The 21,790-nt window shown below is 49.3% G+C and overlaps 9 protein-coding genes across 9 annotated transcripts; 4 read left to right on the top strand and 5 right to left on the bottom strand.

Annotated features, from left to right (window-relative positions):
* Positions 1-89: 89 nt before the first annotated feature.
* N7473_009154 (carbonic anhydrase) lies at positions 90-844 on the bottom strand (the record flags this gene model as incomplete). Its single annotated transcript, XM_057155093.1, has 2 exons — positions 90-645; positions 717-844. 2 exons carry the CDS (start codon positions 842-844, stop codon positions 90-92), a joined length of 684 nt encoding a protein of 227 aa, XP_057006223.1.
* Positions 845-1,719: 875 nt separating this feature from the next.
* N7473_009153 (GNAT family N-acetyltransferase) lies at positions 1,720-2,340 on the top strand (the record flags this gene model as incomplete). Its single annotated transcript, XM_057155092.1, has 1 exon — positions 1,720-2,340. The coding sequence occupies one exon, from the start codon at positions 1,720-1,722 to the stop codon at positions 2,338-2,340; it is 621 nt and encodes a 206-aa protein (XP_057006222.1).
* Positions 2,341-2,590: 250 nt separating this feature from the next.
* N7473_009152 (questin oxidase family protein) lies at positions 2,591-4,001 on the bottom strand (the record flags this gene model as incomplete). Its single annotated transcript, XM_057155091.1, has 5 exons — positions 2,591-3,342; positions 3,400-3,435; positions 3,488-3,528; positions 3,581-3,726; positions 3,798-4,001. 5 exons carry the CDS (start codon positions 3,999-4,001, stop codon positions 2,591-2,593), a joined length of 1,179 nt encoding a protein of 392 aa, XP_057006221.1.
* A 417-nt stretch (positions 4,002-4,418) lies between these two features.
* Positions 4,419-6,821, bottom strand: N7473_009151 (GABA permease GabA; the record flags this gene model as incomplete). Its single annotated transcript, XM_057155090.1, has 17 exons — positions 4,419-4,588; positions 4,643-4,650; positions 4,710-4,720; positions 4,772-4,919; positions 4,972-5,178; positions 5,233-5,459; positions 5,514-5,546; positions 5,597-5,660; positions 5,715-5,793; positions 5,847-5,961; positions 6,018-6,154; positions 6,213-6,215; positions 6,282-6,310; positions 6,372-6,444; positions 6,503-6,572; positions 6,636-6,669; positions 6,739-6,821. 17 exons carry the CDS (start codon positions 6,819-6,821, stop codon positions 4,419-4,421), a joined length of 1,491 nt encoding a protein of 496 aa, XP_057006220.1.
* A 2,204-nt stretch (positions 6,822-9,025) lies between these two features.
* N7473_009150 (glycoside hydrolase family 76 protein) lies at positions 9,026-10,559 on the bottom strand (the record flags this gene model as incomplete). Its single annotated transcript, XM_057155089.1, has 3 exons — positions 9,026-9,634; positions 9,719-10,413; positions 10,472-10,559. 3 exons carry the CDS (start codon positions 10,557-10,559, stop codon positions 9,026-9,028), a joined length of 1,392 nt encoding a protein of 463 aa, XP_057006219.1.
* A 1,977-nt stretch (positions 10,560-12,536) lies between these two features.
* On the top strand, positions 12,537-14,061 carry N7473_009149 (uncharacterized protein; the record flags this gene model as incomplete). Its single annotated transcript, XM_057155088.1, has 4 exons — positions 12,537-12,770; positions 12,826-12,969; positions 13,021-13,088; positions 13,143-14,061. The coding sequence occupies 4 exons, from the start codon at positions 12,537-12,539 to the stop codon at positions 14,059-14,061; spliced, it is 1,365 nt and encodes a 454-aa protein (XP_057006218.1).
* A 1,069-nt stretch (positions 14,062-15,130) lies between these two features.
* On the top strand, positions 15,131-15,739 carry N7473_009148 (uncharacterized protein; the record flags this gene model as incomplete). The annotated part of the gene is made up of 1 exon (XM_057155087.1): positions 15,131-15,739. The coding sequence occupies one exon, from the start codon at positions 15,131-15,133 to the stop codon at positions 15,737-15,739; it is 609 nt and encodes a 202-aa protein (XP_057006217.1).
* A 1,392-nt stretch (positions 15,740-17,131) lies between these two features.
* Positions 17,132-18,013, top strand: N7473_009147 (TMEM53 family protein; the record flags this gene model as incomplete). The annotated part of the gene is made up of 1 exon (XM_057155086.1): positions 17,132-18,013. One exon carries the CDS (start codon positions 17,132-17,134, stop codon positions 18,011-18,013), a length of 882 nt encoding a protein of 293 aa, XP_057006216.1.
* Positions 18,014-18,321: 308 nt separating this feature from the next.
* N7473_009146 (putative ubiquitin conjugating enzyme) lies at positions 18,322-21,778 on the bottom strand (the record flags this gene model as incomplete). Its single annotated transcript, XM_057155085.1, has 2 exons — positions 18,322-21,554; positions 21,616-21,778. 2 exons carry the CDS (start codon positions 21,776-21,778, stop codon positions 18,322-18,324), a joined length of 3,396 nt encoding a protein of 1,131 aa, XP_057006215.1.
* Between the last annotated feature and the right edge of the window lie 12 nt (positions 21,779-21,790).

Here is a 21,790-nt window from a genome sequence, read left to right as displayed (position 1 = left end):
GAAACTTGAAGAATTCTCGCGCACCACAAACTCCTGCTTTTGCTTCCACGTGTCTTTTGCAGTGGGTTGGTAGTGCTTTCTGCCATGCATCAAGCTCCACCAGAAGTCTCCGAGTGAGCAGAGTCCGGAGACAAGTGGTAGATCTTCATCACGTCCTCTAGCATGCTCTCAAAATCAATGTGGAGGTCCCTAAGCAGACCGTCACGTAGATCGAATACAAAGCCATGAACGATCGGGTACTTTTTGTCACGATAACTTTGTTGAACAGCAGCAGTCTTGATAACATTCCTGCACGACTCAATCACGTTGAGCTCGACCAGTCGGTTGTACCTCTTGGTCTCGTCCTGGATCTTATCCAACTCCTTCTCATGAAGGCGGTACACGTCTCGGATGTTTCGCAGCCAGGGATTGAGCAAGCCCAGGTCGGTCGGTGTCAGTGCAGCTTTGACCCCTCCGCAATTGTAGTGGCCGCAGACAATGATATGTTTTACACCCAGGTGGCGCACCGCATAATTGACTACCGACATAACATTGAGGTCGATGTTGGGCACGAGATTGGCAATGTTGCGGTGAACGAAGACCTGGCCGGCCTCAAGGCCCATAATCTCGTTGGCGGGGACCCGACTATCACTACAGCCAATGTATCTAGTTGTTATCAGTAATTGGACTGCAGGGCTCATGTCCTGACGCAGATTGGACGCTAGGTTGGGACCTACAGGTAGTCTGGTGTCTGCCCCGCCGCGAGCTTCTCAAAGAAAGCCGGGTCTTCATCCTTTTTGGTTGATACCCATTTCTTGTTGTTCTCGAATATGGATTCGATTGATGGTTGGATTTGCTGACTCATGTCGAATTCCGGATGGTCAAATTGGAAGAATGAGAGACGGTTGATCAGATATAGAGAGGTTATGGGTGAATCGGCGAGTAGAGGAAAGTTCTCGCTAGTAACTCGTGGGGCACTCTGACGTACTCCAATGGCCTGCTATGCGTATTGGTGGGCTTCCAAGAACTCGTTGGGAACATTTGAATCAGATTACGGGGCTGTAACGTATTTTACAGAGAGACACCCGAGATCGAGCGGGGTCGATGACCAGCTGGGACAAAATCATCATAACGTGCACATACAATAGGAACTATAGCACAGCACGCCTGATTGGCAAACCATAGCAATTGAATACCAGAGCCAGTACTATTAAATAGGCAGCGTTTCAGTCCTGAATACTCACTTACGGGAAGTTCCATAGTTGAAGCTCCAGAACATTGAGAAGTCAGGGATTCCTAGACATTTGCTGATAAAAAAGTGAAGCAATGACGGCTGTTATGGAAACAAATCGTTAGTTATCTTGAATCTCGAGAACATAGAAAAGAGTGAATTTCAAGCATATACTTGCTATATTAAACATTTCTTCATTGGTGTACATCGGTGGAGACATCTCCATATTCACGGCAGCTTAGCCATACCTTATACATATGTACTTCGCATGAGCTATTTTGAACATAAACTATTTGCTTTGGCCCATCGCTCACTGACCAACACCTTCATTCATCCTCAAACTCCCAGAAAATGGTAAGTGCCGTATATCGGAGGCGAACACTCAAAAGGGTCTAATACGAGCCAAGCAGAATACGAAGCAACCGATAATCGGCTAAAAACCCGTCGCCTCAAAACCAGCGACTCGAGCATCAATATCCAACCTCCAAGAGCTAGGTTTCTAACACAGAATGGCCCAATCATCTATCTTCCTGTTTCCCATTCGCGAGATCTCCAACGACCGCGTCAAACTCGTCCCGTTCAACCCAGACCATCACACTCGCACCTTCTTCCGTCTCTCATCCTCCCACCCCGAACTATACACACACATGCCAATGGGACCCTGGGATTTAGAAGAAGCACTCAAAGCCGAATTCTACTCCCAATCACAAACGCAGCTTCTCTCATTTTCAAACCCCACATCATTCGCATTCGCCATAATCGACAAAACTCGCCCTCCTTCTCCAGATGACCCTGAAGGCGAACTAGCCGGCACTATCAGTCTAGTGCGAACATCGGATACCCATCTATGCACTGAAATCGGTTTCATAATCATTTTACCACCATACCAGCGTACGCACATCGCAAAGAATGCCGTCGGGCTGGCTTTGCAGTATAGTCTGGAGGCCTCTGAGAATGGAGGGCTTGGCTTGCGAAGGGTTCATTGGCGGACTAGTACGATGAATATCGCGAGTGCTAGACTTGCGGAGAAGATGGGGTTTGAAAAGATTGGTGTTGTGCCCTGGCATATGCGATTTATTAAGGGGGAAGCTCAGGGCGAAAACTGGGAATGGGAAGGATTTACCTCCTAGAAGTGATCATGAGGATCTGTGGAGGGATACTATTGACTACAGTCTTTCGTGGGAGCGATGGGAGAGCTTTGCGAGGGAGGAGACACAGAAACAGATCGCATTATGAGATATTATTCAATGTCCGCGCGGGGATTTTCATCTCGAGAAGCTCTGATGACCGGATTTTTCCTTGTGATAAAATTGATGGATGCAGCGGAGTATTTTAGAGTTGCGTTCAGTGCAGTTGTATATGATTGCTATTCTGTCAGTATTAAACAAAGCCACCCCATCCATTGAACTCTTCAGCAAACTTGACAGCCGCCTTCAAGTAAAAGCCATCATTGTCGGTCCAAGTGGATGCACTTTCCTGCAGCGCTCTAAGAGCCTTGGGGTAGTGCGATTCGGTCGATTGTTCTCCCTTAACAGCTTGCTTCGCAGTCCAGGTCCAATCCCTTCCCTTCAGGTCGTAGCCACGAATCGTATCCATGTTTATCTCTGGGCGCATTTGGGCGATGAAAATCGCTAATGTGACAAGCCACCATTGGCGAACGAGAGGAATTTGGAATTTGGCCGGGATTAAAGGCAAAAGCACACGCACAGCGTGACTGGTTGTCAGTATATGGACGAAGAAAAAGTCGTAATTTTCAGTTGAGTTTTTATGCGTGGCGGCAAATAGTGCAGTCGCGAGCTCCTGGCTCTCGCGGAACTGCTCGACTGGATTTTCGATATTCCACGCGTTCCAGTGGTCGAGAAGAAGGGCTTCATGACTCTCGAAGAGCTTCTCGAGGTTGTGGTCACCTGGAGTGACGAAGAGTCCATCGAGCTTCTTGTCGGATCGGACGTTGTCGATGATTTCGAATAGTGATGTCGAATGGTAGGATGCTTCGGCTTGTGATAGTACGGGATTTTCCAGATACTTGTGTATGTTGTTGTAGCAGATCGAAGTCATTCCGAGCGCTTCCATTGCAACCTCACGGCTGGACATTTCATACGCATAGGCGAGGTGGATCAACGGATGGCCGACTGATGATAGAAGTGAGTATCGTGGTACATCTCACAAGAGTAATAGGATAGACATACGGTCAGCCATGATGGAATTGAAGATAGGCTCGTCGCCTGAAAATAGATACTCTGCTACGACTTGTTTCCAGTCGTAGCCAAGCCGAACTCATTTCATCTTCGAAAAAGTCCACAAAAGCCTTCTGATATCTGTTCATTCTAGTATTAGCAAGTGCCTGACCAACGGAGCTTGTAAACATACTCTCGTCGTCCCAAATGATCCCTCCAGTCCTCATCTGTTACTTCGGCAGGTGAGTCGTCCCACTCTTCCAGCAATTTGGACTCTGATTCATAGAGCCGGGTTAAATCCTCAGCATCCGCACCCTGGAGATACGCAGCGCCGAGAAGCTAGTAAACAAGTCAGTCAGCATGATCAGCTAACACAATGCTATGAAAAAAAAAAATAGGACAGGTCTCACATGAGGGGCGTGGTTATGGAACTTTCGATTATTCCATAGAATGGCATGGTTGGCATGGTTGAGCTTCAGCAAGTGCTTCAGCGCCCTTGCATTCTTCTCCTGAGCGTTCTCAAGGTCATGGGTCTTGACGGGCGGGATATCAATAGCTTGCTTCTCACCCCAGGAGAAGAGCTTGAAAGATTTGAAGGACGGAACTTGAAACATTGTCGCATTGATTAGATGATGTTGCCGCGCTCTGTCGTTCAATGGTGGGGAAGTTCAATTTGGTCCGAGGTGTTGACCCCCGCGGTGTGCTACGCGCCGATTGAGCCTCGCCAATACGGCAATATCACGAATCACGGTAGGAAAGCGCTTGAGTCAACGGAAACTTTTGTTCAAGCTTGTGTCAAAATCAGCCCATTGCAAGTTGAGCGGAGTCCGAGATCTGCTGTGGATTGTTGGGAAGTCAAAACCTCAGGCAGGAATTATCCATGACGTAATACGTAATACATGACTATCACGTGTCATGCTCGGAGTATATAACTCTTGGCACATATTCAGAAGCGCGATTTCACGGCTAAAAGACACCGGGTAAATATCCCATTCGCTAATATTACTTGCTACATAAGGTACTGAAGGCATCTAAGCCTTCTGTTCGACCATGGGGATTGGTGCGTGATCCGCATTTTCACCAGCCTGTCCAGAGAGCACTTCCACCTCGATTCGGGGTCCGACATAGTTCTTACGGCCATCGACGATCCAGGTAATGGTCGAAATGACGAAGACAATGCCGAAGGCGGCAACACAGTAGTCTGATTATTGGTTAGTAGGGATTGTGACAATTGTGAACGGGATGGACCACATACTCATGTTGCTGCCTGTAGCAGGAAGATCGGGGGGAAGAGGAAAAGAATGGTCGTCAAGGCGACGTACACGAGCGAGATCTAGAAATGTCAGTACATCACATAGGGACAGTAAAACAGATACGCTCTTACAATGTTCAAAATCCAGCCAAACCAGTTGGGAAGAACAAAGGCCCGCTCGGGAAGGGTGTTGCGTCCACGGATGCAGTTGATGGCGATGGGAATACCATAGGCAAGGTCCAGCAAGACGACGGACGAAGACACAATGGCATTGAAGGCACTGTCTTGTATTAGTTTGCATTCACGATATATGGAACATGTCCGATTCTTACCTGCTGGAGCCCAGGAAAATGAGGCCAAAAACGATAACAAGAGCCAGGTTGAGGATGAGCGAGTTCAAAGGCACCTTCAACTTGGGGTGCACCTTTGAGAAGAAGCGCGAGAATGGAAGGCCGCCATCTCGGGCAAATGCGTAGCACATACGACTACTAGTCGTCATGATAGCGGTTGTCGCAAACAGCATGCAGACGAGAGGGAAGCTTCAATGATGGTCAGTACCGGAATTGGAACTTCCTCAGGACCCGATCACTTACATCAACAGGCAGATAGCACCAGCGTTGTTTTGGGTGGCGTTCTTCAGGATAGCCAGGAGAGGACCGGCCGAAGACTCGATAATATCGTTGATGTTGCCCGCGACGAAGAGCAGAACGACGAGGAAGATAGTTCCAGTCACGGTACCAATACCAACACAGGCAATCATAATCTTGGGACCTTCCACCGAAGGGTTGGGGATTTCCTCAATCATATGGGCGACGCCATCCTAGACTCTGTTAGTTTTACTGTCGAATGACAGGTCTCTAGGGAAAACACTTACGAAACCAGTCACACCAAGACCACCTTGCAGCAGCTGTTGATTTGTTAGCACGACAAAACACGGATAGGATCGAAGAAACTCACTCCGAGCAACCAGGCAATACCATCAGGCCAGCCAGTCTCGTTTAGGAACTCGCGGAAGACGAAGCTGCTATGTTTAGCTTATGGTTCTAGCAAGACTCATTTTTGTGCCAAGACCTACTCTCCCGAGTTATAGTTCGGCGCAGCACACGCGAGAACAGTAATGCAAATAACGGCAAATCCAGTAAGCGACCAGATAACTGACAAAATATTAGTTGGGAGCTAGAAAAGAACAGTGCCAAGTAGAACTCACAGGCAGCCTTGTTGAAGTGAGGGAGGATTCTGTTCATGAGACCGTTGATCGCGAAACCGGCGAGATTGTAGGCAACATAAATCAAGAACTGGTGCCAGCGCTGGGCCTCGTAGTCCTGATAATGAAAGCAGTTAGACACTGACCTAATGAATGAGAATGCAAGGGACTTACCGGGTTCATCAGTGAAATGACTCCCAGAACCAGCTGGCTGCCGAGCAAGCCTCCGGTAGCCACCAGGGCAACCCAGCCAGAGCAGTTAACCCATCCCGTGATCCAGGATAGAATTGGCATCCAACGCTCCCAAGAAACTGCAATTCGGTTAGTTCCCGCTCGGTCCATGATCGGTTCTTAAAGGCGAATACTTACTAACTATGGAAATAAATTCAGTGTGAGTAATGCATCAGCTTATCAATCTAAATGGGTGTTTCGACTTACCAGCAACCCAGTGGTATTGGCCTCCAGCACTATTGTCACAGTTAGTCATGTTCAGGGTACAAGTCAGGGAACAGTAGCTTCGAGACTCACGTAGGATAGGCTGAAAGGAACTCGGCAAGAGAAGCGGCCATGCACAAATTGCAAATACCAGCAGTCACCAGGCCTATATGGGCAAAGTCAGTATGGTTGTAGTAACTCCTTCAGATCCAGGAGCACGTTACCCCAAACAACACTGGCGCTACCTCCGGAGGGTAGACTGAGAGACAGACTGGCTGATAGCGCGGTCCATGACTGTCAAACGATATTGTCAGTTGTCAACTCATGTGCATAGATCAACCGCGGGTCAATACATACGTTGAGAATGGCGAAAGCAAGACCCAGCATCGACCTAACGAAAACATCAAAAAGGTCAGCCTTGCGACGAGCCCTCCGACACATCCGAAAATGATATACATACAGCAATGAGAAGTGCCGCTTCAGCTCAGACTTGTGGCCCATCTGAGCCAGCTGGGCATCATCGTCGATGTATTTTTCGTCCATGTTGTCAGGGGGATGCTCTGCAGACGTGTGAGTGCAGTGCAGTGCAGATCGAAAAGTTTGAAAAAGACGATCTGAGACCTTCAAAAAAAAAGCGAGGACAGGCGTGGAAACAAATAAGCCGAGTTCGGTATGACAACGGGCCAACTCGAATCTCACCTTCCGCCCGAGTCCTGTTCCATCTCCATGCATCCCCGAACAACGCGGGGGATTGAGCAATCAGGCAGCTGTTAGGTAATGGATTTGGGGTAATGGGTCACCACAAATCCAGACAAGATCCACGCAAGTCCAGGAAATCGTCCCACGAGGCCCCGAAGAGGCGATAACATGCCGGGTCTGTGATTGGCTGTCATCACCGAACACGGCGATTTTGGCCACTCACGGTAAAATCTAAGCAATCGCTGTCGATCAGTCATTGACCCCAGCGCGGTCCGACGAAACACGGAAACATGGCAAGCATCGCAAGCCCCAGAGCTTAACCTGACCGTCAAGCCTTATTGGATCTTGATTTTTGAGGGTATACCCACCGGGCGCGGGGAGAAGTCGCCATGTTCGGGGTACATCGACCGGTTTTTTTCGCGCAACAACATGGGGAAATACTGGGATTTCCTGTGGAACAGACTACTAGTGCTATTCCAGTGCTACTGGAGAGACCAGGGATTATTGATACCAGCATTAATGACAACGATCTCAACCCTTTCTCGCCACATTCCCACGACTCACTCGAATAAGATGTTTCTCCTATCTCCCTCCCTACAGACACGACTGGGTCACAGTGGAGCCGTGGGCCAACTCCCAGAAATTGCTATCTCTCTCAAATCTGACCAAATCTGCCTATGTAACAGATAGTGTTCATGTGGGCTTTCTCACCGGTGTACATGACGGAGAACTTCCATGACCAAGGGGTCTGGCAAACCGAGATCCACCCGATATTTGCTCAGGGTCACGCCTCTCCGGCATGATAACTTTGCGTGACTCGGGCGCTAAACCCATTTCTGTCCAGGGCTTTGTGGCCAGACTCTCGGGAATCGTGGACGAACTTGTGGCAGATATGCAAGACCACGATGGTCGGCTTCTTTCTGGAAGGTTGCCTAGGCCTCCGGGATCTCGGGCGCAAGCCACAAGCCACTAGCCCCAGCGCTGGTCGGAGTAATTAAAGTTGTCAAGGCCACGCTTTGCCACGACCTTCCTGCCATGGTTAGGGCCAAGCCTAAGCTTATATTCAACAGAGCGCCGAATACCCGGCTAATTTTGTTAAGTCCGCCTACACGACTCTTGCAGTTCTGCTTCTTGACATGTCGCTGTCAACAAATCAAGGTCTGTTTTGTTAGGTTTTCTATCATTTCGCTGCATTGTCTTATCAAGCAGTCAGTGTAATGCCACTCTATATGGCCTGATCTCGAAAGTGCATCCGGTGGGGAAACACCAGCGAAGGTAAACGTAGCGAGTTGGAAGGATTCTTAAAGTCCAAAGGGGTATCAATCCAATGATAGTAGAAAGCTTAAGACCGCCATAATTTAGTGTCTGATGGCTCCATTCATCCGGCGTTCCTCCGTTTCCCAGCCCGAAATCCAAAGCGAAATTCCGTTGGTGCATAAAGATTCACACCGAGAAAGCTACGAGACAACGAGAACATCGTCTCGAATGCATTGATCCATTGACTGTGATGGAACCGCCTTGCACAAATCTTTCATGGATTCCAAATACCTGATAGTCTACATACAGTAGTCATTTACCCCAAACTCTTGACCTCACAGCTCATCGTGCTCCAGGCGAATGCTCGGGTTCTAACCCACACCCCGGAAAAAATCGATCCGCCCCCATGGAGTACACTTGACTAGTGCTGGACCGCTGGTCGGGGTCGGCGATACCCAGCCAATTGATGCCATTATCATCGCCGAGCTCCATCTGATAGTTGTCACTTGCAGATACATACTCCTAAAGCACGATAATTGCATGACTTCATGCGGAGCATCCGGGGAAACTAGAATCCCTTGGTGCTGTCGTTATCCATTGTGTTGAGGGGATAGACTTGGCATTACATGATCTCCGATGTTCTCATTTGTGTTTAAATGGGTTCTTAAATATGGCTTTGCTTCTGACTGATATCCGGGTATATATGGGGACACCTGCCGGGCCCGTTTCAACTAATAATACAGACAGGAAATGAAAATTGAACCCTTGATCACTTGAGTGAAAGCAACGGCTTAGAAAAGAGCGAGAAGAGCTGCAAAAACAGCAGCGGTGATGCCGACAGAGCTGCTTGCGAGCACATTTGCGGCACTGCTCTTGGTCGTGGTAGCCCCAGCAGCACCTGAGCTCGTGGTAGCCCCAGCAGCACCTGAGCTCGTGGTGGTCCCATTTCCACTGGTCGTAACCGTGCTGTTCGAGGCAGTGGCTTGTGTCGCGGGAGCATGGGAGTTGAATGTGACCAGGTTGGACGTGAAGAGACAGAGGGCAGACACTTGAGCTTCGATACCTCCGGTTTCATCAAACTCCTTCTCGTACCAGCGAGCGCTGCAAATACTCTTTGACGAGCCCCCAGTGCAGGTCATCGCAGCAGCGGTCGCGGAACCCCGCAGCAAAGGCAGAATCTTCGACGAGGTATAAGGGGCAACAACGGTAATCTGGGCAAGGTCCTGGACGAATGTGCCCTTCAAGATATCCTGGTTCCTGTCGCACTTTTGGATGGGCTCGCAAGTGACTTCGACCATGACCGTGCCATCGTCGCTGTTATATCCGTGAGAAGGGAAGAACATGGAGGTTGTGTTTAGGAGACCGTTGAGACCTGACTTCCACTTCGTATTGCCGTCTGTCTAGGTGGCTGTTAGCTGGTGATCTTTCAAGCTCGCTACTAATATTCTGTAGGTTTCAGAGAGTGTCGCAAATCCCTGACTCACCAAGTTATACATGTAGGCAGCGCCGGCCATGTAGACTCCGTAGTTGAAAGACCACTGGAAACTGCTATGGTCGGTGCAATCTGTCTCACAAGTGGTCGCATCCTGAATAGTCCAGGTGACATTGTTCAGCAGCGGGGTGGAGGCACTCCAGTCCCAAATCTTCTCTGCCCAGTCTGAGTAGGTCTGATTCTTGGAGAACAAGGCTAGACGAGCAGCGAGTTCAAATAGACCACCATTGGAGATAGCGTTCTTGGTGGTATAACCAGCCAGGTAAGGCCAGATCTGCCAGCGCAAGCCACCATTACAACTATCCTCATCCCAGCGACTAATTTGGGCGTTGAACACGTTCTCCGCCAGTGTGATCCAAGACGGCTGCAAGGATCGCTGAGGGTAGTCCAGCTCAGCCGCGGTCATGGCGGCAAGAGCCCAGAAAATTTGGTCATCGTTTCCGAGAATCTGGCTGTAATTCGAAGGGAAGAAGTTGTCATCTCCCATTTGCCAGTACATCCCGTCGCTCACAGCATTGTTGTAGGAGGCATCACCAGTATAGTACCAGTAACGGATCAGAGCGTCAAACATAACACCACCCTCAAACCAGGTGCCATCGAATTTGCCGGGGATGTTCTTTGAATCCCTGTCGTTGTAGTCCGAGATGATGTTCTTCCCAACTAGACTCGCAGCATTTTTGACGGATGCTGTCTGACGTCAGATTTGATTCGGGTGGGCAATTGGGTCACAATCTGAGAGACTCACCCTCATTGTTCACATTGAGGTCGATAGCAGACGCGCTGCTAGTCAGCAGAGCGACCGCAATGGTCGCCTTCCAGTTAACCCCGCGCATGTTCAAGGGTTCTCCGTCTCGCACAACCCGGGGAGGCAATGTTTACAAGGCCCGGGGACCGATAGGGGCGAGCCATGTTTTTATGTGCCAGGCCATAGCGCATTCTTGTGCTAAATTTGACCGATCGGAGGGCTCTCCGGTCTAAAAGTGGGGGAAATTGCAATTGCACTGTCCTAACACAGATGGTGTCGCGCTCGGTATGGTCGGAAACGCGACTGAGGCTCTGCTAGTCAGTTTTGTCCCTGAACAGATGTCAGGACGCGCTTCTGACTGGCTACACCGTGAGCCTCGAACCAGGCTTCAATCTCGTTAAACCAGTTACGTGCTAGCGAGAATTTAGTAGCCGCTGCTAATTGGGTGAATTTTGGCCCCTGTTCGGTTATGAAGACGCTAGCGCCGTAGCCCCAGTCGTCGGACTCGTCCCTGGAATCGTGGTCATAAAAGGCTCCTGAGGTTTCATGGATTGGATGACTATCAGTCTTCACTGTGGGAAAATCATGTGTATTTCTTGATATGTTTTTGAGTCGAATTTTGACCACTCGAGCGTCGAAGTGTGTGTGAGGAGTGTAGAGAGAGGGAAAAGGATAGATGGAGACGACAGAGACTGGTACTGTAGCTCGGATGCCTGAGGCAGCATGATGACCCTCAAAATATGCGACTGAAGCAAAGATCAGTCGACTTGATCAGTTCCATGATTAGCACCACTACAACGGCCAATAGGCGTAATCTGGCAATGGGTCATTATGACCGCCCAGAGCTCCACTATCTTACTATCTTAGGCATACCGTACTAACCATGTGAATAGAGGCCTTGAACACTAGTCCTTCTGCTTCTCTTCTAGATCACTCGCTCCTAGAGAAGCTAAACTTTAAGCTTTAGTGACCCTAGTACTGTACATAGTGTAAATCTTCTGTCCTACCTTTAGCTGTCACAAAAAGTTCCTTAGTAACCAGTCCTGCCAATAATATCAATAAGTGTTTGTCGCGTAGACAGGTTTCTTGCGACCGTATTACTATATACTGATTTAGAAGTCCTCCTATTGTAGGCAGTAATAAGTCAGTTAGCTATCTAGTTCTTCTAGCTAAGTTTAAAGTTCTTGCATGACTCTGTGTATTACCTTTTTTTCTAAAGTTGCGCTTTTTGGCCGCCATTCTCAGTTCTTGCATGATTCGATGTATACTATTCTAAACTGCGCTTATTGGCCGCCGTCCACCACAGCTCAGAACTGAGCCCAATCAGGGATCGCATTATCCTCCATTATTATTGGCCACCGCTGTCTGTCTTGAATATTGGGGGCGAAACACCCCATAATAGGTTATCGCGCAGTGCATATGTAGAACGTGACCGCTTTCAGGACCGCCCTCCGGCTAAGATTGACGTCCCAGGCCTCTGGATAGTAGTACCTTCACCTACCTAATTAGGAAGTTCAGGGTCCCTGGCTGATCTATTAATCATCAAACAATCGCTACGGTAACTAGTGATTGGACTTGGTCAATTTCAGGATTCTGCCGGTCAAATTTCATTCAAGTTACTCTAATTCGCTTGCATGGCCCCCGTTCTATCCTCAGCCGCAGGCGTGGGGGCCCTCCCTGGACAAAACATAACCCAGCATCTATCCAGACACAAACATGAAAACAGACTTGGTCTCAATTCCTAGTTGGAAAATAAAAGTACTTTACTACCGCTGAAACGATAATGAGTCTCGCTCCCTTTAACTACTGTATTGAAACGATCCTCGGTACGGAGTACAGTGTACTCCTTCCACGATGGTCTCCACCCGGCCGCACATCACTCTTTTGGCCCCGTCAGACCAACTGAGGCGAAGCTTTATGCTTTTCTATTGGAGACGGCTGATAAAATGGGGCCAATCTGCTGTCCCTTGTTTAAAGGGACGCAGTGCCAGATTTCTCACTTTGTTACTCTCGAGTTTCGGCATGCTTGGGTAGTCCGCCGTACCCCAGTTTACAAATAGCCAACATGGGTTTTCAAGTAGCTTACCAAACGCGGTCTATACGATGGATCATACCAATTATAGGCCTTGTCACATGTGCTTTGACATGGCTGAGGTTTCATGACCCGCGATTGCAGGCAGATCAAGAGTCCTGGAATGGACAAAAGGTCTCTGATGAACAGAGGATACAAGAGCAGGAGGCCTTGAAGGAACACCAGTTCCAGGACAGTATTCAAGATATTATGAATGCTACACTAGGGGTACATGGGTCGAGATACATTCATCGCTGTTTCGTCTTAACTAACAAATGTATAGTTTAGTAAGGTTTTGGCTATCAACATCCTGAGTCGGACAGACAAGCGCGATCAATTAGTCCTGGGCTCATCACTGACCGGGTTTGTGATTGACTTTATCGACGGAGTGAATGCAGATGAGATAAACCCCAAAACCTATCCATATGTTTGTAATTTCTAAATCCTGTGGCTCGATCTGATCGCTAACACCTTCCAGAACTGGAACCAAGAGCATTCTGCCACGGAGTATGCCTGTCTCCGAGCGCATCTCAATGCAGCTCAAAAGTATGTGACGAATTTATAAAGACGGATTTTGGTTTTCGGCTAACACTCTACCAGAATCGTCCAACAAGGACTTCGTACCGCCCTTATACTCGAAGACGATGTCGATTGGGATATATCAATCAAACTCCAGCTACAAACCTTTGCCCACGCTGTCCGAACACTTCAAGGCACAACTCAAAATCACACAGATTCTCCTTACGGAGATGAATGGGACATCCTTTGGCTCGGCCATTGTGGTGCCTCATGCAAGAACGAACTACCTTTTTACATGATTCCAGGCGACCCCACGCTTCTAAAATCGACTCATCTCCCAACTTATTACCGTGGCCCTCCAGAGAATATAAGACCCGATGACACACGACTTGTATGCACTATGGAAGATGCCGCCTGCACCCCAGCATATGCCATGAGCTACCGCGGTGCCCAGCGTGTCCTCGCCGCCTTATCAGTGAACCCGTCCGGCTTCGAGGGTCAGCTCCAGACTGGGGACCAGATTGATCTAGAACTTGGTCGCATGTGTAAGAGCGGCCTGCTCAAGTGTTTTGCGCCGTTTCCCTCTTTGACAGGAACATACCGATCTGCTGGATTGCCATCTAAGGGAACTGATCAAAGTGGGCACGAGGGTGGAATTCAAATGGAGCGTGCAGCTAGCTGGGGTGTGGTGTATAGCACAATGCTCAATATCAAGCACATTCTGCGAGGCGAGAGCGTGGTTTACGCGACATGGCCTGATGTTCAACATCCCAACATCAAGCCAGAGGATATACATTTCGAACGAGGTTATGTGTATACTTACCGGTCGGAGGAGGTTTCTGACCCGGTTCCGATTCCTGCGCCCGAAGAAGAGGTTGTTGATGAAACTGTGTTTGCAGATGATCCCAGTTTCACGGATCAGCCATACTCGATCAGCCGGCCACATGCGACGAGAGGGTCACATCTGATGAAAGCGCCGGGATCTCAAGATCTATCATAAACCATTAGCGACGCATAGAATTTAAAGATACCCGTTTGTAATATAAGTTTGTCTACAATCATTCAAAAAATGAACTAGCTTCAATGATACGGTATGTACTTAAACAACTTCCTCGTGGTATCCACAGACCATAATTTGGCCCCCACACTTGGTTTGAGAGCCGCTTCGTCCCTGAATTTTCGCAGCTCACCGACCTTCCATCCAATGAATTTGGCGATTTCCTCTCCCATGAGAAGCACACATTTCCAACTCCTCAATTCAAAGCTCGCTCGTCCTCCTCTTGCTTCCATATTTGATCTTGTATGGCCGTTTTTCGCGGCTACTGACGAGTGGAGTTAGCATTTGCCGGATAAGCCTGCCTGGCTTCGAGATCCACCAAGTCTGTCTTGCAGGGTCCATGCTAGGGACACAAGCTCCGGACCCGACGATGAGAACAGAACTTTTAGCGAGGCGAGGCTCGATGCGTGACTGATCGTTTTCTACAATGAATGTCGAATCCGAGACTCGGGACTGCTATACCTCAATAGCAGATTCACAAGTTATCGCGCCAGCAAATAATTCCGCGACTGTTCTTCTGTCCGTACACGAGTCAGGCAACCTAACGAACCCCATGCGGAGAGGGCAGCCATTGCTGGCAACACTAAGGGCCACGGCGTAGCCAAGCTCTTGTTCCTACTCCTCATTTTGGGCTCATAGCCAAGGTCTTCTTTAGTTCCCTGTGCGCTTCCCCGCTTCTAGGATTACTATTGGCTTGGTTTCCTGGCTTACCTCCAATCAGACTGATAGCCCAGGAAAAATTAGCGGCTTGGTGTCTTGGCCAGAGTGAAAGCTTCACTTTTGGTTCGCCAGCTCCATGGATAACAGGGGTCTGAGGGTCTTACGCAAGGCTGCAACGAAACAATCTTTATGCGGCTTGAACTTTTAACGAAGCAATAATTCCCTGAAATTTGTCACTTGGGTGCTAGCAGTTCTTCTGGTCAAAATCTCAATCAATTTGCTGCGTAATCAAATTCACTACCGTTAAACCTCTCCTACCTCACCAAAACATCTACATCTACATCTTCACATCATGCGCCCCTCCGTCTTTCTAGCTTCAGCCCTCGCCACGCTAGTCGCCGCCGCCGACAGCAGCAGCACAACCAAAGGCATCGTCTACCCAGACTGGGACATAACCATCCCCCGCTACGAAAGCACCGCCGCCAGCGTCGCCGGAATCAACGCGCTCGCCACAACATACCAAATCAAGTGCCTGCCCGGCGCAAACACACTCAGCTGCAATATCAAGGATCCCTGGACCATCATCCAAGGTCCCGCCACCGCCAGTTTTACGGGTGTTTACACCGCTTCTTCTACCGGAAAAAATGCTGTCACCGTGACCCGGGAGTGGAAGTGCGATTTGAAGTCTTACACTGAGTCTGCGTCTTGCAGTATGAGCTTCAAGGCTAGTGGTACTGTTGATGGTAGGGGCATTTCGACTTCGACTTCTTCGAAGAACAAGAATTTGCCTACGAGGCAGTTGGCGACCGCGGGGATTCTTGTTACGGGTGGTATTGCGTCGTTTACTGCTTCTCAGGCGACGCAGACTCCGTCTGGTGGTGCGGCTGCTCCGGCTAAGGCGATGGTTACTGCTGCGCCTCTCGGGGCTGCTGCCGTGATAGCTATTGCTGGTATGCTTTGAATGGGTCCGGCATTTCTTGTGATGAACACTTGACATGAAACATATGAATATTGGATAATGAATGGTCATCTTGGGAAATATAGTTTGATTCTAGATTCAAATAATCTACAGCGACTCGTGCATTCGATAGCAAAGAAAAATTATATACTTTATGAGCAACACGGCAAATACTACAATACTATACGGTTCTGGAATTCAATGAGCTAAAGCATGCCAAATTTAGTTTGAATTATCTTTCTCTTCAGTCAGGGCGGATTTTACGAGATCGATTCCGCTTGTACAGAGTATCCCAGTGGCGTTTTCGATGTTCCATTCTGTTTATTTCAACTCTCAAGAAGACTGTACTCCATTGGATTCTGAAATACGAAGCTGCTCGTCAGTAAGCTCACGTCATACCGAGGAAGATCGGCATCTGGGGTCCATTTCATCCGGTTCCATATTCAGGGCTGCAATCGACCCCATTCTAGCCACCGATCTCGTATTCAGAACACTTCCTTAGGAGTGTAGGAAGCTGTCATTTTCATTTTACCCTCATCATTTCCACAACTATCATCCGATAGAAATGAAGCGGGGTTTGTGAGGTCTGAAGATTGCCATCTATATCTATATGTTTTGTTGTAACTTGTAGATCGTTGACCTAACTAACCTAGATAAATTCGGATAAAGTATGATTCAAGTCAATCAAGAAAGTCAGTTTAATGTACATATCTCTTGTTAGGGAAAGTTCAATATCAAACCTTCCGTCGGGATACCCCCGCCGTTGAATTCTTGCGGTGCCCGATCGACATTTTCCGCACATGCGATTATCAAGTTAAAGATCCTTTTTACCTGAATAACTACCCTAAGCAATTAGATATACTGGCTACAAGTCTCATTCAAATTTCCTAATTCTGCATAATTTGTACAAACAGCCCATACAATCACACTACAACACCACCAATATGTACTGTACTGGTTTATCCAGGGAATCACCAAGTGGATCCCAATCTCTAATCATCTAATCTCATTCCAAAAAGGCAAAAGCCGAGGTACCATCCTGACTCATGATTTGCCAACGCGTCCATCTACTTCCCAACGACCCCACTCACTGCAAAGACATTGGCTCAGAAAATTATCTACGGAGCTACCAAGATCTCCCAACAAGGCCGACGGAGTGCACTGCCAAAGAGGGACTTTTTTCCTTCTCGTACCCGGGGTTCAGCGGAAACATCTTTCATTCTTATAAGAACCCTAAAGGGAGCCTAGAACAGCGATAATTAACATCAACGTTGCTTTTTTCTAGAGACGAAACAAGACAACATTAGACATCCACACGCGTCACGCCACGAAAAGCCCTCTATATCACTTGCGCACATCCAAAGAAGAAGCTATACAGCTCACAGCTTCATTAAAATGCCACCCAAACCAATCCCATTCCCAGGCTTCACCCCTCTATCAGATCGCATCTACCTTCGCAATGCCACAAACACCAACCCCCCACCGCTCTCCCACCCAACAACAATCATAATCTTCGGCTGGGGCGACGGCATGCCCAAACATGTCTCCAAATACGCCGACGGCTTCGCCGACCTCTACCCTTCAACCCGAATCCTAGTCGCAATCTCCAAAACCCTCCAAGCCTCCAACCAACCCCTCCCCGAGCGCGTCAGCGCAATGATGCCCATAATCGACACCGTCTTCCCCACACCAACCGGCGACGGCGGCAACAGTCCCAAAGAACGTGTCCTGATGCACGCCATGTCCAACACAGGCGGAATCTTCATCGCCGCAGCGATGGTCGCATACCAAGAGCGCCACGGGAAAGACAAAACCCTCCCACACAAGCTACTCGTCTGCGACTCCACGCCCGGCGGGCTGGTATTCTCCGCACAGGTAGGCCGGTGGTCTCGGGCTATGGCGGTGGGAACGGCGAAGATGTTTCCGTGGCCGTTTATCGTGACGCAGGCGCTTTGGTGGGTGTTTTTGTGGGGGAATTATCTATTGGAGAGGGTGAGGGGGTCGGAGCCGTCGGGGGTGTGGGCGAATCGGATTATGAATGAGGAGGGGGTTACTAGTCGGGATAGTTGGAGGTTGTATTTGTATTCGAAGGAGGATGAGATTATTGGGTATGAGGATTTGGAGGAGAATGTTGCTGGTGTTAAGAGGTTGGGGTATCGGGGTGTTGAGACTGAATTATTTGAGGGGTCGCCGCATGTTGGGCATATGAGGTTGCATTCGGAGCAGTATTGGAGTAGGATTAAGGCGTGTTGGGATGCTGCGATTGCTGCGGAGTAGGATGGGATGTAAGGGAGGGTATTAGATGGATTATTGTTGGTGATAGAGATGGGGGGGGGGGGTTTATATGACTTTAGAAGATCTAACCTGTACTTAATCATAATGAATAGATTGTCATTACATTTTGAACTATCTCATATCCTGATGGTGTAAGTATCTAAAACGTCAAAGCTAGAAACAGGCCCAGAGGCCCAGACTAGGAATAAAGATCAGAACGAAAAAAAGGCTGACGAAAACAAAGCAAGCGGCTGGATAACAATATTTAGCTGCCGCGTGAACTGCCACCATTTTCTTCTCAAAACTCATCATCACCACGAAAGTGCTTGCATATCCTTCGGTATCGCCCATCCATGCGTCCTGCAAGCTCGAGTATAAGCCGCAACAGCCTCCCCAACAGAGTAATCATAATTACGACCATGTGGTGCCAATCGTGCCGGATGATCCTTGGTGCTGATCGCGAGGCGCACCTGCAGCAAAAGACTTTCCATCGTAGTCACTGCCGACCAACCCGAGTTGGTGAGCAGTTCCATGCAGATAGCTCCTCCAGCCGTGACGTGGCCGCCACCACCTGCAGCAAATTCGAGGAACCGAGGGCGGATAACGCGGACAAATGGAGGATCCATCGGAAATTGCGGTGGGAAACGAAGCTCGAGAATAACACTGGTGAGATTGGCAGCCTTGAGATCCTGGGTGAGGGGAATGCTTGGATCGAAGGTGTGCAGTTCCACGATCCACTGGTAGACCGTTTTAATCAGAGATGGATCCACGTACCAACCCAGCTCATGAAGTGGCTCGTTTTCCTGGATCTTCAGGGTTGCCCGGAGATTCCGTTGGAGAAGGGAAGTAGCCGGGGTAGTCGCGTAAGCGGGTGGTGACATTAGAGGCAAAGATGCCTCTCTCAAAGTGCCAGGAATGAAGTCGGTCTTGGGGACAGTGTCGACTTTCTTCTTCTTCGAAGAAACTTGATCCGGCTCTTTCTCAGTGTCAGACAGAAGGATCGTGAGATCTTCAATGTCAGTGCAAATGCTCGCTGTATCATCAAACTGGTCGAATTCCATTGGAATTGGAGAGCCCTTGGAATTTCTTTTCTTCTTCCTGGTCGGTTTTGGTTTGCGCGGCGAGGCCGTCAACCCCTGTCGGCGCTTGCTGCTGAAAGCGGAGATGGGTATCTGCACAACTTTGTTTTCTGGACCGTAGACTTGATGTGCGGGATCCTGTTCATAAACTGCAGATGGCACAGTTCCCCTAGAGGTCTCGAGCAAGGTGGACGTGTCTCCCACTTGCACGAAGAGGTATCGAGGCTGAATCCAGTCAAGCTGATTGACCACGTAATGCGGATTGGTTGACACAAATTCCGCTGGATTGTTGACAATCTCATTCAAGGATATCATGGACTGGATTTTCAGCTTGCTTTGAGACCAGCTGCCACCTGCGTTGTAACCTCCGTAGTGGAACGATGTCCCGTGGTGACTCGACAGATACACCCCGTCTCCAAAGGATCGCCCATTTGCAATTGCCTTGAAGTGCAGACCTTCTCGGAGAATGCTATGCCAATTATGCACTGGACTCCCATGCCAGGCAAAAATTGTGGGCCATGCAGGTTTTGTGCGCAGGGCATGCCGATTGACAGCCTCCATGAAGCGTTGCTCTTTGTCGGGCGCTCCTTGAACCAGCCGGAATTGAAGATATCCGTCCATTGCGGATACCAGGTGATCTGCATGCCTACCATCTTGCAAGATGCACGAACGATTGGAGGCGACGATCCATCGCAGCAGATCCAATGCAGCCGGGGTGATCATTTCATGCCATGAAGAAAGCAGCTTGCCAGATTCGTGGTCGCCCAGGAAAGCTAACATCGAATCGACATTGGGAAGGGTCGCAAGGAGCATGATTATAGTCCTCCGTCTTCTATCTTCCGAGAGTACATCAAAGTTCGTGTCGTAAATGACATAGCGTATCGGTGCCGAGACCGGATATCTGTTGAGGACCTCCTTTTCTGACAGCTGCACGCCGCGAACGAGAGGAGGGGATAGAGTGATGTGTCCAGAGGTCTCCCCAACCCGCTGCACCCGGCAATGCCAGGGAGCTTGTGTCTTTTCTTTTGCTGCCACAGGTGTCTCCGGGTGGAGGATGACTATCCAGGTGCCAACCTTGACTTTGGGGACAAATTTGTGCGAGAGTTCCATTGTGGCCCCAGATAACTTAGCCTCATAGGATGTTGAAGGCTTCCAGTCGTCATGAGGAGTGCTCAAAGTCACAACATTATGGGGACCATACGGATCAGTAGATTCAGCGTCGAGTAGCGCCATATTCGGAACATGGAGGCCGAGTCCAATCGGGAAGTCTGTTAGACGGCCAGACTTGGCTCTTGCGTAGGCCAAGCTGACTAGCATATCAACGACATACGGCTGTGTGCGAATCTCGTATTCCAGACTAGGTCCAATGCCCAGGGTCATATATTGAAACAGGCAAAGTCCGTTCGAGCACACGTAGGGCTTCAGCGCTTCGAAGCTATCGTTGGTTTTGCAGTGACAGACGAGACAGAACTCGGTGCACTTGACGAAGTGACGTAGCAGAAACAGCTTGGTTAGAAGAGGGAATGAGATATCGGACGGAGTCAGATTCATGTCGGCCACAGGATCTGTTTGCATGAAACCCGGAGCAGGCGTGATCCAGGTATCCTGCAGGGCAAATTCTGGCGAGCTGGCGTCATCAGGGCCGATAAATTTCCCTTGACCAGCATGAAAGAATGTCTCTGCGCCGGTCCATGAAAAGCCATGTTTCAATCGGAGCCTCACGATATGAAGATATTGCTCATTAAGCAGCTTATCCAGGGCTGTCCCGATGAACAATCCTCGAAGGGTCGGCCCCGGGTCCTGGTCTTCCACCTTTGACTGTCGGCTTTGGTCACGAGGGGTGAAATTCTCCTGGAAGGCTTTAGTGGTGCTGGCAAAGGAGGGCTTGTAGGAATCGCACAGTCCAACTCGCATCTGAATCTTTGAATCGCCGCTCACGTAAAGGTCTTCCATGGTCTGGTATCGGCTGTAGCGGATCAAGAGGACCAAATATTCGGCCGGGCGCACATTCCATGCGCTCATGGCTTCTTCCGAGATTCCCATTTTGGCGATACGCATGGCCAATGACACGATGATCAAGCCCGCTGGATTGCCATGATATCCCACCTTGAATCCCGCGAGCTTCGCAGCCCGCAAGTCACGGCGGACTTTCTCGAGCACCTTGTCAGGGTTTTCGGTCGACGCGAAGAAGCTATCCTCATCATCTGTCCAATCGGAGAGTTCAATGTCGTCACCGAACTCCTGACCACTAGACATGGCAATGTCGTCCACATCTTCGGAAGACTGAGGGGTGCAGCCCTGGATCACGTCGGAGACGACGCAGTCCAAGGTCGACAGCACATCATTGATCGATGAGCCTTCAAACCGAGGGACGATTTCATCGACGGCCCTGGTGATTTCGGAAGGGACATTGTCGGAAGTGGAGTAGACAAAGAAAGTGTGGGTTGAGGGGTAATCATGGGGATCTGCGGCTGGTTAGTAGATGAAGACCCACCAGTCCCGAGCTTGGTGGAACATGGAACGTACCAGGAACGATGGCTTCAAAATGAAATGTATCGCCAGCTCCAGTGTCGGTGTAAGTGAATGAGATTGATCCGTCGCCTTCGCCAGCCCTGACGCGAGTGATGTGCGGAAATTGGCCAAGGGTGGTGGCTTCATTCAGATCCCTCTGAAAGTGTCTGGTCGGCATGACGATTGAATC

The sequence above is a fragment of the Penicillium subrubescens genome, assembly GCF_028828155.1.
Source record: "Penicillium subrubescens strain IBT 31985 chromosome Unknown utg000006l_segment0_segment0, whole genome shotgun sequence".
NCBI lineage: Eukaryota > Fungi > Ascomycota > Eurotiomycetes > Eurotiales > Aspergillaceae > Penicillium > Penicillium subrubescens.
This window is presented reverse-complemented; position numbering and strand designations above follow the sequence as displayed.